At 29.5% G+C, this 13,079-nt stretch overlaps 1 protein-coding gene across 1 annotated transcript; it reads left to right on the top strand.

Annotated features, from left to right (window-relative positions):
- Positions 1–10,602: 10,602 nt before the first annotated feature.
- On the top strand, positions 10,603–12,740 carry LOC142225042 (uncharacterized). The gene is made up of 2 exons (XM_075294817.1): positions 10,603–12,164; positions 12,725–12,740. The coding sequence occupies exons 1-2, from the start codon at positions 10,603–10,605 to the stop codon at positions 12,738–12,740; spliced, it is 1,578 nt and encodes a 525-aa protein (XP_075150932.1).
- Positions 12,741–13,079: the final 339 nt, after the last annotated feature.

The following is a 13,079-nucleotide window of genomic DNA, read 5'->3' as shown; positions in this document are numbered from 1 at the left end:
CTTCACGTTACAAGAAAACTAAAGAAAGAAAATATATCAAAAAAAAAGAAGAAAAACAAACAAAAACAAACAAAGATGTATAACAAGTAACAAAACTAAATATTTTAAAATAGATTTCTTGAAGAAAAACAAAAAAACTATTCTAAAATATTTTTGTTTATTAAAGCAATGACAATTTATTAACCAAGGAATTATTGAGACCCTACCATTCTCCTATGACGAAACCACATACCCATTCCTCATAATAAAAGTTATAAAAAAATAAAAATGCTTAAAAACAATTGTTATATATTTGAACATAAATTAACACAAATCCCCAAAAAAATGAACAAAACTAACAGGGCACAGCGCTTCATTATTTATTATCATTTATATTTTGAGTTTTGTTATTATACTAACAAATAAAACAAAAATCCTCCTGTATCATATTTATATTATAAATATTATTATTGATTAAAATTATTACTTTAATATTAAAACAAGGAAAATAAAAAAAAAAAAACAAATAAAATACAACAAAAGTATTTCTAAACTCTATACTAAAAACAAAAAAAAATATTCGAAAGAAACAAACAAAAATTAACTTAAAACAAAAAAAAAGTAATTCTAAATTTTTGAACCCAGAAAGTGTTCATTAAAAATACTTACTATGATTAAATAAAAACAAAAACCAATTAAACAATTTAAAGGCAACAATTGTCTTTATAATATTAGTTAAATATATTAATTTCACATAGAAAAAAATTGAACAGTCCAATATAATTTAGACAAATTTGTTTTCCATTTCACAAAAATATTCATATATTAAAATTCTACAAAGTATTGGGAATTAAAAAGGAAATTCAATATTATTATTTATCACTAAGAAATAAATAATTAATATATCCTATCATTGAGTTTAATACAAATGTCGGCTGCAAAGTATCGCAAAATGTGTTAATAGTTTATATAAAAAATGAATATATTGATCTGGTATATCGATAGTTTTGAATAGATTTTTTTTTGATTGAAGAAAATAGCCAAAATTACTCACAGCCCACTGCTAAATGATTTTTGATAAGAATTTCAATTTTTAAAATCGACTTTTCGTTAAATAGACTAAAATATTTTCGGCGTTTGACTACTTCTATCGCTAAAACATACCAATAATCCTATAATTTTTTTCCATTTAAAAAGTTGATTGAAGTTGAAATCGTTAATCGTTACAATTAACTTTTTAATTAATAATAAATAAAAAATAAAATAAATTGAAAAAGAAAATGATTGAAAATTAAATAAATAATTATCCCAATTAAAATTTTGATTAAATAAAATATAATATTTCCAATTAAAATTATAATTGAAAATTTTGTACGGAAATAATTAGTTTCATTTGTTCATAAAATTTTGACGCAAATCTAAAGAAATTTTCAACCATAATTTCAATGTGAAAGTTCTTAAGAAAGTAAATTTGTAAAAATATTTCATCTAAAGAAAAAATAATAAATAATAATGGAATAATTTATTGCCTCAATGAAATATTTAATTGAGTATTTCTAACAAAATTTTAATTGAGTATTTCTAACAAAATTTTAATTGAACCAATTAACAAAATTAATTGAAATTGAATTAATTAAAAGTATGGTGCCTATTCTGGTACACACATTAATCGCTTTCGTGTAGTGTCTCACATTAATGTTCTGAACAACATTTTACACCGCCACAGACTTGAAAAATGTATACAAATATTTTTTCCGTGTTGGTCAAGTGTTCAGCTATCGTATGCAAATTTAAATTTAAAAATCTTCTGACTGACTGAATATATATTTAGAGATTGTTTTTAATCAGATATTCGAAACTACAATGCTGCCATAATTGTTAAAAGCTAATATAGAAATTTTTACGCAAAATTGTCATTGATCAGAGAGAAAAAGAACACAAGAGGACGAAACTGTAAAGCGAAACTGCGTCAGTAGGTGGCAGTCATGAGAAAAATTTCACGCAGTTTTTGTCAGCGCTTCTCTCAAATGCCATACAGTTTGCGTTGGTGTCACCCAGTTCAGTTCTCTTCCGGCTTTACGAAACGTAAGGAAAACAGGATTTAGAACTTACTTTGTAGTAACAACTGTTTTCATTCCATTGACATTTTTGGGCAGACTATTTGAAATTATAACTGCCGATGCCTTTATAACGAATTTATCAAAACAGCGCTTCGACCGCAACGTCGATAATACCAAAGCTGCAGGCATTGTGCGACATCTATACGGTTGACATTTGTTTTCTTCGCAGAAGAGAACTTTTCGTCCTCTTGTGTTTTTATTCTCTCTGCATTGATTTTTGTGAATATGGCCTGCTTTTCTAAATAAATAATACCTTCCTATTGAAAATGGAGGGTATTTCAAGTATTATTGCATTAAAAATATGGCATATTCCAAGTATCGACATAGACCAAAAAATGTATAGACGTCTCAATACACAGAGTATATGATACATTTTCTTCTGCAAAGAAATGATTTTTAAATTACTCTTTTGTTAAAATACGAAATATTTTAAAGGGATATAAAATTCTGTACACACCTTTTACACCAAAATAGGTTTATAATGTCTGCAAATGAAATGTCTTGTAGAAAACGTGAGCTGTTTACATTTTTCGATCAGAAGTCGGAAAAAACCTTTTTGAGAGATGTAAAGAAAGTGTGTTGTGTTCAAATAAATAAATTGGATCAATTAATTTTGTGATTGAATCAGAATAATTGTTTGCTTCAACAATTTGAAAAATATATCGACATATATCTTTGTGAAAGCAGGGTAAAGTTTATCAGGCTTTTACTAAGTTATCCATTAAAAAAATAGATTTAATATATACGGGTGTGGTTTACTTACAAAATAAAAAAGTTTTTTATGGACATGACTTTGGTTAATCTCAATAATTGAAGATTGGCTTTGCTAATGTGCCTAGATTGTCCATAAACGAGAGCTGATGAGGATATGAAAATCTGAAACAGCTGTCTTCTTCGACATTGTGTACTGCACTTCTTTCCATAAAATATAAACAAAGTAATGAAAGGCTATCGTATAATTTTGGCATATTCAGATCTTAAACAAATCTTCCTTCGTTTATTGAAGATTCTTTATGGTCCTGTTCTACATCGTTTTGTAAATTTATTGATTTCATATCTTTGCGATATATTTGCTTGTTCTATGTTTTCGTGTTAAAAACAAACAAAAAAAAACAAATACTTTGTAGAATATTTTATAGACTTTTCCCAAGGAGCTGTCTTGTTTGAAAATTTTAATAATCGATTTCGATTTGAAAACATTTTTGAATTGTACTTTTTTATGAAAATGCTTTATACATATATAATAATTTATATTGTAAACTTTAAGTATTATATATAAATCACACGCTGAAATTAAAATCGAAGAGAGCTATAAACAAAGATTATGAAAGAAATTGATAACCAATTCACATGCTAGTTTAGAAACAATGAAAACAACAACAACAACAGTTATAATTATTGTTACACATATAAATAGCAAAGCGTACATACATATATAAAACATAACACAAACAAAATAATAAGAATATTATTATTATTTTTACACTTATTAAAATAAACCCAATACAAAGCGAACAAGTTCGCAACTTCAACCATAAATCATCTGCAATAGAAATAACAATTTAAACAAATTCTAAACTAAATTGCGACTACCAGATTGAGAAAGAAACCACCCTATGGAGTATGACACAACTCTTGTATTATACCTTGAAACCAAAAAAAAACAAAAAACATAAAAAAATCCCTTTAACATAAACGAATAAAGAAACCTAAATTCCAAAAACAAAAAATCTAAAAAACACCGAATCCTGATTTAAAATTAGGCCCCCTAAGATTAAAAGAATAAAACAAAATAATAATATAATGAAAACATTTTTGAAATAGCAATGTATTGTATAAGATTAAATTTAATGAAATGAAATTAAATAAATAAAATTATTAAACTATAACAATAATAAAAATTAAACCAAGTTGTATAGTAAACCAAAGTAAATAGTCAAAGAAAAGTAATAAAAAAATAACTGCTCGTAATGACATAAAGCAGTGAATATTTCATAAATTTAATTTAAACCAAAAAAGAAGAAAAAAAAAATAAATACAAAATAAAATAAAACCAATGTTGCACTTAAACTAAAAATAAATTGAAATTTTTTGAAAGATCCCCTAAATTTGAAAAAAGAGGAACGAATTCAGTAAAACCAAAATTTTCGTAATCCCAGTACTATAACTATCTCTCTCTTCCCCTTATCTATCCCTCTATCATTTACTCTGCCTAAAACTCCTAAATTTCCTTATTGTTGGTTATCAAAAAACTAAACATTTTTCAAATTTTATACATAGAAACAAACTGTAGAATACCCCAGAACATCATTTCTTTATATCCTTTTTTTTATAAAATCTATGGAAGATTAAAAAAAGAATTATTTTAATTTTCCATTGATTTTAAAATTTATGTACATTTATTTATTTATGATTTTCTCAAAAATTCATGTGAACAAAATCAAACATCTATTAACAAACCTCAAGCACCCAAACCAACTGCAACAATAGAATTTTAATTTGAACATAAAACGAACAAGAAAAACCAAAAACAATTGATTGCCTAATTCTAATTATTATATACATTTAATTTAAAACAAGAAAAATATATTATAAAGAATTTTTTGAAAAAAACGTAACCTAAAACCCTTAAAAACAAATTGTATTAATTTAACTAAAAACAGAACAAATAAAAACAAAATGAAAAACCAAAATATAAAAAATAAACAAATGAAATTAAGTTATAATTATAACTAATTTAATGAAACAAAGAAAATGTTATTATACTTATTATTAAAAATGACAACAACAACAAAAAATGAAAATAAAAATAAATTAAATAAAAAAATTTTATTTAGATTAATATTTTTGGTGTCGTTTTATTGGGCCACAGTTTTGTTGGTATACGATTCACTCGCACAATGAACAATAATGGGTATCTCGTTAGAAGAAAAAAATATGTCAATGTTTTACAATCAATGAAGCTTATGGTTACGAAAGTACGAAATGTTTGTTTTCTAAACGCAATTCGTTGTTATAGTTTCTTTATCGGACTTTTTTTCCATACCCGGGGAAGCGGGAATTTTTCAAATTTCTCGGAATCCCACTTAAAGAAAAAACTTCCTTTGGTATGGTATCAATTTAGGTATTTAAATCAGAGAGAATAAAAACACAAGAGGACGAAAATTTCTCTTCTACAAAAACAACAAATGTCAACCGTATAGATGTCGCACAATGCCTGCAGGTTTAGTATTACCGACATTGCGGTCGAAGCGCTGTTTTGATAATTGTTTATAAAGGCATCGGCAGTTATAATTTCAAATTGTCTGCCAAAAAATTTAATGGAATGAAAACATTTATAAACAAGTAAGGAAAGTCTAAAGTCGGGCGGGGCCGACTATATTATACCCTTCACCACTTTGTAGATCTAAATTTTCGATACCATATCACATGCGTCAAATGTGTTGGGGGCTATATATAAAGGTTTGTCCCAAATACATACATTTAAATATCACTCGATCTGGACAGAATTAGTAAAAAAATATGTGAAACATTTAAATCTGAAGCAATTTTAAGGAAACTTCGCAAAAGTTTATTTATGATTTATCGATCGATATATATGTATTAGAAAGTTAGGAAAATTAGAGTCATTTTTACAACTTTTCGACTAAGCAGAGGCGATTTTAAAAGGAAAATGTTCGTATTTTGACCATTTTTGTCGAAATCAGAAAACATATATATGGGAGTTATATCTAAATCTGAACCGATTTCAACCAAATTTGGCACGCATAGTTACAATGCTAATTCTACTCCCTGTGCAAAATTTCAACTAAATCGGAGTTAAAAATTGGCCTCTGTGGTCATATGAGTGTAAATCGGGCGAAAGCTATATATGGGAGATATATCTAAATCTGAACCGATTTCAACCAAATTTGGCACGCATGGCTACAATGCTAATTCTATTCCCTGTGCACAATTTCAACTAAATCGGAGTTAAAAATTGCCGCTGTGGTCATATGAGTGTAAATCGGGCGAAAGCTATATATGGGTGATATATCCAAATCTGAACCGATTTCAAGCAAATTTAACACGCATAGTTACAATGCTAATTCTACTCCCTATGCAAAATTTCAACTAAATCGGAGCAAAAAATTGGCCTCTGTGGGCAAATGAGTGTAAATCGGGCGAATGCTATATATGGGAGCTATATCTAAATCTGAACCGATTTGGCTGATATTTTGCAAGTTTTTCGAGACCCGTAAAATATTCGGATGTACGAAATTTGAGGAAGATCGGTTGATATACACGCCAATTATGACCAGATCGGTGAAACATATATATGGCAGCTATATCTAAATCTGAACCGATTTTTTCCAAAATCAATAGGGATCGTCTTTGAGCCGAAACAGGACCCTATACCAAATTTTAGGACAATCGGACTAAAACTGCGAGCTGTACTTTGCACACAAAAATACATCACCAGACAGACAGACGGACGGACATCGCTAAATCGACTCAGAATTTAATTCTAAGCCGATCCGTATACTAAAAGGTTGGTCTATGATTACTCCTTCTTGACGTTACATACAAATGCACAAACTTATTATACCCTGTACTACAGTAGTGGTGAAGGGTATAAAAAGACAACTTGTTACAAAGTAGTTTTTAAATCCTATTTTCTTTACGTTTCGTAAAGTCGGCAGAGAACTGAACTGGGTGACGCCGACGCAAACTATATGATATTTGAGAGAAAACTGTATGGTATTAGATAAATTTTCCTCTGACTGCCACCTACTGACGCAGTTTCGCTTCACAGTTTCGTTCTCTTGTGTTTTTATTCTCTCTATTTAAATTAAATTAAAAGTAGCCTAAGGACAATGCTCTAAGGCGCTGTGTGAAATCCTTTATTTATACCATATAAAATCTTTAATTTTAAAATAAAATCTAAATCTACGTACATTTGTGATTCGAAATAAGATCCACATTTGTAAATGCATTAAATATTATCCGAGGAAAACCATCTACATTTCTATTTACGAGTATGTAGCTTGAAGAAGAAGGAAGGCGAAGATGATCAAAGAATCAAATTGATATGATATCTTCATTTGAACCCAAGGCACATTTAGGAAGGTAGTGTCTTGCTATCTGGTGATTACAATTTTTTCATTTGAGCAGAAGTTTGATTGTCGGTATTTGCTTAATAGTATAGGCGTAGCTAAAGGGGTTTTATGTCATCTCCCCTTACCAAATAGTATTTCTTCAAACTATGATTATATATCATTGAACTAAATATTCTGGTTTCTTCCCATCTACAATAATTTTTTTCTCTTTTTGAGATTTCAAAAAAAAATTGTTTTAAATTTATGGCAGAAAAGTGTCGAAATAAATGGTCCTCATAATTGATGGTAGAAATTACTTAAATTATTCTTGCGAACCGTCAAACATCTCCTCATATTTCGAAGTATACATCGATACATTTCCAGATTTTCTCTATTTTAAATCACATTGTTGATCGCATTGTTCAACAAGTGGGAAATTTAAATCAATTTGACTGACAATCAAAGTTTCAATATGGCGACTGACTTTTTTGTTTTTGTAATACTAAAACTATGTTACCTTACTAAATATGCCTTGATTTGAACCATACAAAAACATTTAGAAAAATCGGATGATAATTGCAAAAAAGAACGCCGGAATTGATATGAGTATTTCATGTTTCAGCCTTAAGGCGGGAATTACGAGTAGCTGCATCGGGCGAAAATAGTAATTCGTTCATGGCTACTTTTCCTTAATATTTTATAGAAATATTAATATTTCAAGAAAACAATTTTTTTATTTGATACCCTTGAAAGTTATAATAAAATGTGCCAAATACACGGATGAAAAAGGCTGTTTTTCATATGTTTGGCTATAAACATTATATGTTTGGAACACAAATTTTTAAACACAATATTTTTGAGTGCAAGCATATAATGTTCATAAACTAGCATAACATGTTTGGGACATATATGTTAATATGTTAGAACATATTATGTTTGGGACATAAAATGTTTGTAAATATAATATGCTTGGATGCAAACATATATTAATTTAGAAATAGCCTATAAACATATATGTGTTTAGTAGCTTGGAGCGCTATTTAACAGGGAGCGATATTGAATTAAGTTGGTGGTTGTTACTTGTTATTACAAAATTAACATTTTATTTTTCCTTGGGCAATTGATCAGCTACTTCTTTGATCCTTACAAACTGTGTGGTCCGCTGTTCGAATCCCCGTCCGGCAAAAGGTAAAATTAAAATAAAAAAAATCATACAATTGAATAATTTCTTCTACAATGTTTGTATTACAGAAAAAGGTGCTAAGAACTAAAAAATCTCGTGGACGTGAGAAAGATGTCGGGGAATATACAATTGGGCAGAAACAAAATTTTGAGCATTCAGGTCGAAAACCTATGTTGTTAGCACCTATATTACCTGTTTATTTTCATAGTTCGTTATGATTGTAAATATATAAATAAATAAATAAAATTTTGAGCACAATATTGTTTGGGAGAATTTTTTTAAGCATATAATATTTTTGGGTGCAAAATGATTCCAAACATATTATATGTTCACATAATAACATATTGTTTTTTGGAAGACAACATTATTGAATTTGGATGCAAAAATACAAAATGTTTGGAACTTAGAGTACCCAAACATATATTGTTTAGACTAATATGCTTTCAAACATATTATATATTGGAAGAGATCAAACATATAAATGTTTGGGCAATATCCAAAAATGTATATGCTTGAAGCAAAATATGTTTGGGAGTATATGTTACAGAAGCGTTTTTTTGGGAGCGTATACGTATATTTTTCTGTTTTTAGGGAAAGCTACTACTATTTTAGGTCATGACAATTATTATGTTTTAGTAAAAACTTCTTCAATATGAGAAAGATTCCTTTAATGTAATAATTTTTTGGAGTTCGTTAGCAAAATTAACTAAAAAATGTGGAAAACATATACACAAATAAGCATAAAGACTTCCTACAAAATAGTTCAGAATTTTGGATTACTTGTGTTGACTCTAACTTCCTTCTTCCCCGGACATTTGAACGATTCCTTGACATTTTGTCTTGCTTCGTCTCAAATCAGGGTTGATAAAGTTGACACTCTTGTGCTTTTTTTTGACACATTTCGACTGCCATAAGCACCGTGGCAAGACCTCGAGCCATTTGGTACTTTTTCATCACAATTATTTAATAAGTTCACCAATGTGGTATCACAATGGACTGAATAGTCTAAGTGAGCCTGACACATCGGGCTGTCACCTAACCTCACAATTATTCCATATAGAGTAATTGTAATGAAAATCATGATGTGAACGTTTCTCAGATATCAACTCAACTCTAAAAATTGTAAATAGCGGACATGTACCAAATTACAGGATCTCAACATTTTTGAGGGGAATATTGTCTATACACCATTCGTCCGCAAATGTGAAACGTGGAATGAGATTTTTTTTACGCCACACTGAGGAAAGAAAGTATTATAAGATAGTGTATATATTTGAAACGCCAAGAAGGAGACGAAATATACACATGGTGTCTTTTGCAATAATGCTTAGAGCCTGCCCCTGAGCCGGTTGTCACAGTTGGTAGAATTAAAAAAAGGTAAATTTTTACTGTTTTGTAGATTGGTAGAATTCTGGATTTTGGTAGATTTTGCAAAGCGGTACTCCTTCATAAATTTTCTATTGAAATAAACTTTTGACAAGATTTTCTATAGAAATAAATTTGTGTCAAAATTTTCTATAGAAATAAAATTTTGTCAAAATTTTCTATACAAATAAAATTTTGCGAAAATTTCTATAGGAATAAAAATTTGACAAAATTTTCTGTAGACATAAAATTTTGACAACATTCTCTTTAGAAATAAAATTTTGACAATATTTTGTATAGAAATAAAATTTTGATAAAAATTCCTATAGAATAAAGGATAAAATTTTTTATCGAAATAAACATAACAAACAGAAAGCGAACTTAAAATCGTCTGTGACTTTTCTGATAAAATGCAGAGAAAGCGGCATAATCCCTAACTTCATCGCCAATACAACCAAACACATATATGATATATTTACAGACAGCAACAACAAAATAGCGCCAAATGTAGAAAAAACATTAGCAAAACATAACTACAATTTTCACTTCAAAATTTTGAAACTTCTAATACAAGAAAAACACAAACAAATCAAGCTCAATAGTGAGAACATTACATCAACACATACTCAATTGAGAGACCTGTTGATCAACGAGGATCTAAAACTACTTATCGACAGCGAGTTTTCTCTTTTCAACAGTCAAATCAACAAAAACAAAACCACACACAAAAAGAAATTTGAGAACCTACTACAACAGCAGAATAAAGAGATCAACATAAAATTTAACGAGCAATTGTTTGTAAATACAACGAACAAACACATACCAACAAATGTGCAGCAATGAATACAACTCAAAAATGCGTGCGATAATACATGACATGTGTAGTTACAAACGGTTAAAGATAGATCCAACATCGAAATTTCAAACAAAGAATAATAAATTAGTGGAAAAATTATATAACGAAAACCTAATCAGCATAGAGGAAAAGAATAAATTGACGAGTAGAACTGCTATAGCCCCAAGAATTTATGGACTTCCGAAGATACACAAAGAAGGAACACCACTGAGACCAATTTGTTCGTCGATTAATTCACCATCGTACAAGATGTGTAGATACATAACTACTATCTTAAAGAACGTCACCAAAGATTCAAAATACAACGTAAAAGACGCGATTGACTTTAAATCGAAAATTAAGAATGTAAAATTAGAGGACGACGAAATCCTGATATCGTTTGATGTTGTGTCACTATTTCCCAGTATACCAGTAAACCTAGCCATTGCAACAATTGAGAAGAAATGGGACTTAATCAAAAATTATACCAAAATACCTCGAGATATTTTTAAGGAACTAGCACTATTTTGCATCAAAGACAGTAGGTACTTTAAATATGAAGATAAGCCTTATGAACAATTAAAAGGAATGCCAATGAGATCTCCAGCATCTCGAATAATTGCTGACATCATCATGGAAGAACTATTAGACAATTCCTTAAGCAATATACCGAAACCTCGAATTATTACAAACTATGTTGACGACATATTTGCCATAATAAAGAAAATAGACGTAGAAAGGACTCTTCACGCATTAAACTCATTCCACAGCCAAATCCAATTTACAATGGAATTAGAAAAAGACAACAAGTTGTCATATTTGGACTGCAACATATTGAGAGATGGTAACGATTTGAGGCTGAATTGGTATCAAAACCCAACTGCAACTGGAAGACTTATAAATTATAATTCAAAACACAATAAACGTATAATACATATGACAGCAATTAATTTTATAGATCGGGTTCTAAGGATAAGCGATGCAGAATTTCACAAGGAGAATGAAATAAAAATAAAACAAATATTGACGGCAAACGAGTTTCCAAATATAATAATATACAGACTGATTAATCGCGTTAAAAATAAAACAACTGAAAAGCTGGAACATAAAAAGGATAAGTCCTATAAGCCCATGACTTACATCGAGGGTTCCTCAGAACGTTTTTTAAAATCGGACATATATAACAAGGACAAAATTCAAATTGCATCACGGACGTCAAGAACAGTAAAAGAATTATTCAGCAATACAAAGTCAAAAATAAAGAATGAGGACAAGAGTAATATAGTATACAAAATTAAATGTAATGGGGACAAGTCCAACATATGTCCAATGGCATATGTTGGCACTACAATGACTAAACTTAAGACAAGACTTTCGTCGCATAAATCAGACCATAAAGCTACAGACAAGTCGGTAGAACAAAAAACAGCACTGGCAGCTCACTTTACAACAACAGGACACAAGCCCAACTTTACAGACGTCGAGATACTTGCTCAAGAGAATAATCATAGACGAAGATACACTCTTGAGATGCTCAATATAATAGATCTCTCTCCTGACAAAAGAATGAATTTCAAAAAAGACACGGAAGAATGCGCCAAAATGTATCGACATATTATAAACAAGCATCGACACAAACAATTGTGATTTTTGTGAACATTAAATGTAATTTAATTTTTGTATTTTATGTAGATACAAAATCCCTAACCGAAATATTGGAAATAAATATTAAAACAAATCAATAATCGATTGTTTCTATGACCTCAAGCCGAACAAAATTAATAATCGAAATAAAATGTTGACAAAATTTTCTATAGACATTAAATTTTGACAAAAATTTCAATAGAAATTAAATTATTGTTGTTTTTGATCTCAGCTTAAAACCATGCATTGGCTAAACTACAAGTGTAGCTTAACCAACAGAGGAAAAGTATACTTGTCAAATTTATTTGGGCAAAGCCCTATAGACTGCAAGATGGTTGGATGTACAGCTGTTTCGGAATTACCACATTCCTCATCAGCATCCTCTACTTGCAGCAATATTGACAATATTTTGTATAGAAATAAAATTTTGACAAAATTTCCTATAGAATAACAATTGGATAACATTTTTAATCGCTATGTTCATGTATTGTTAATGCTCATGGAATCTTTATCTCAATAGGGCCAAAAATGCCTAATAGCTATATCTAAAATTGAACCGATTTCGAAGATTTTTTGCAAGCATAACAGGATGGATGATAAGTCCCCGTTCTAACAAAGAAAAACAAATTTTTTGTCAAAATTCGTTTTTTTTTATTCAAATAGTTCCCTTCAAGAGCGATACAACGATTATAACGACCTTCCAATTTATTGATACCATTTTGGTAGTACTCCTTCGGTTTTGCCTCAAAATAGGCCTCAGTTTCGGCGATCACCTCTTCATTGCAGCCAATTTTTTCCCTGCGAGCATCCTTTTGAGATCTGAGAACAAGAAAAAGTCGCTGGGGGCCAGATCTGGAGAATACGATGGGTGGGGA

This window comes from Haematobia irritans, chromosome 2, assembly GCF_050003625.1.
Source record: "Haematobia irritans isolate KBUSLIRL chromosome 2, ASM5000362v1, whole genome shotgun sequence".
NCBI classification, from domain to species: domain Eukaryota; kingdom Metazoa; phylum Arthropoda; class Insecta; order Diptera; family Muscidae; genus Haematobia; species Haematobia irritans.
Note: the sequence above shows the minus strand (reverse complement) of the source record. Positions and strands in the feature narration are given on the sequence as shown.

Excerpts from the sequence above, each read along its gene's own strand:
- LOC142225042 (XM_075294817.1), top strand. The coding sequence starts at position 10,603 with ATGTGTAGTTACAAACGGTTAAAGATAGATCCAACATCGAAATTTCAA.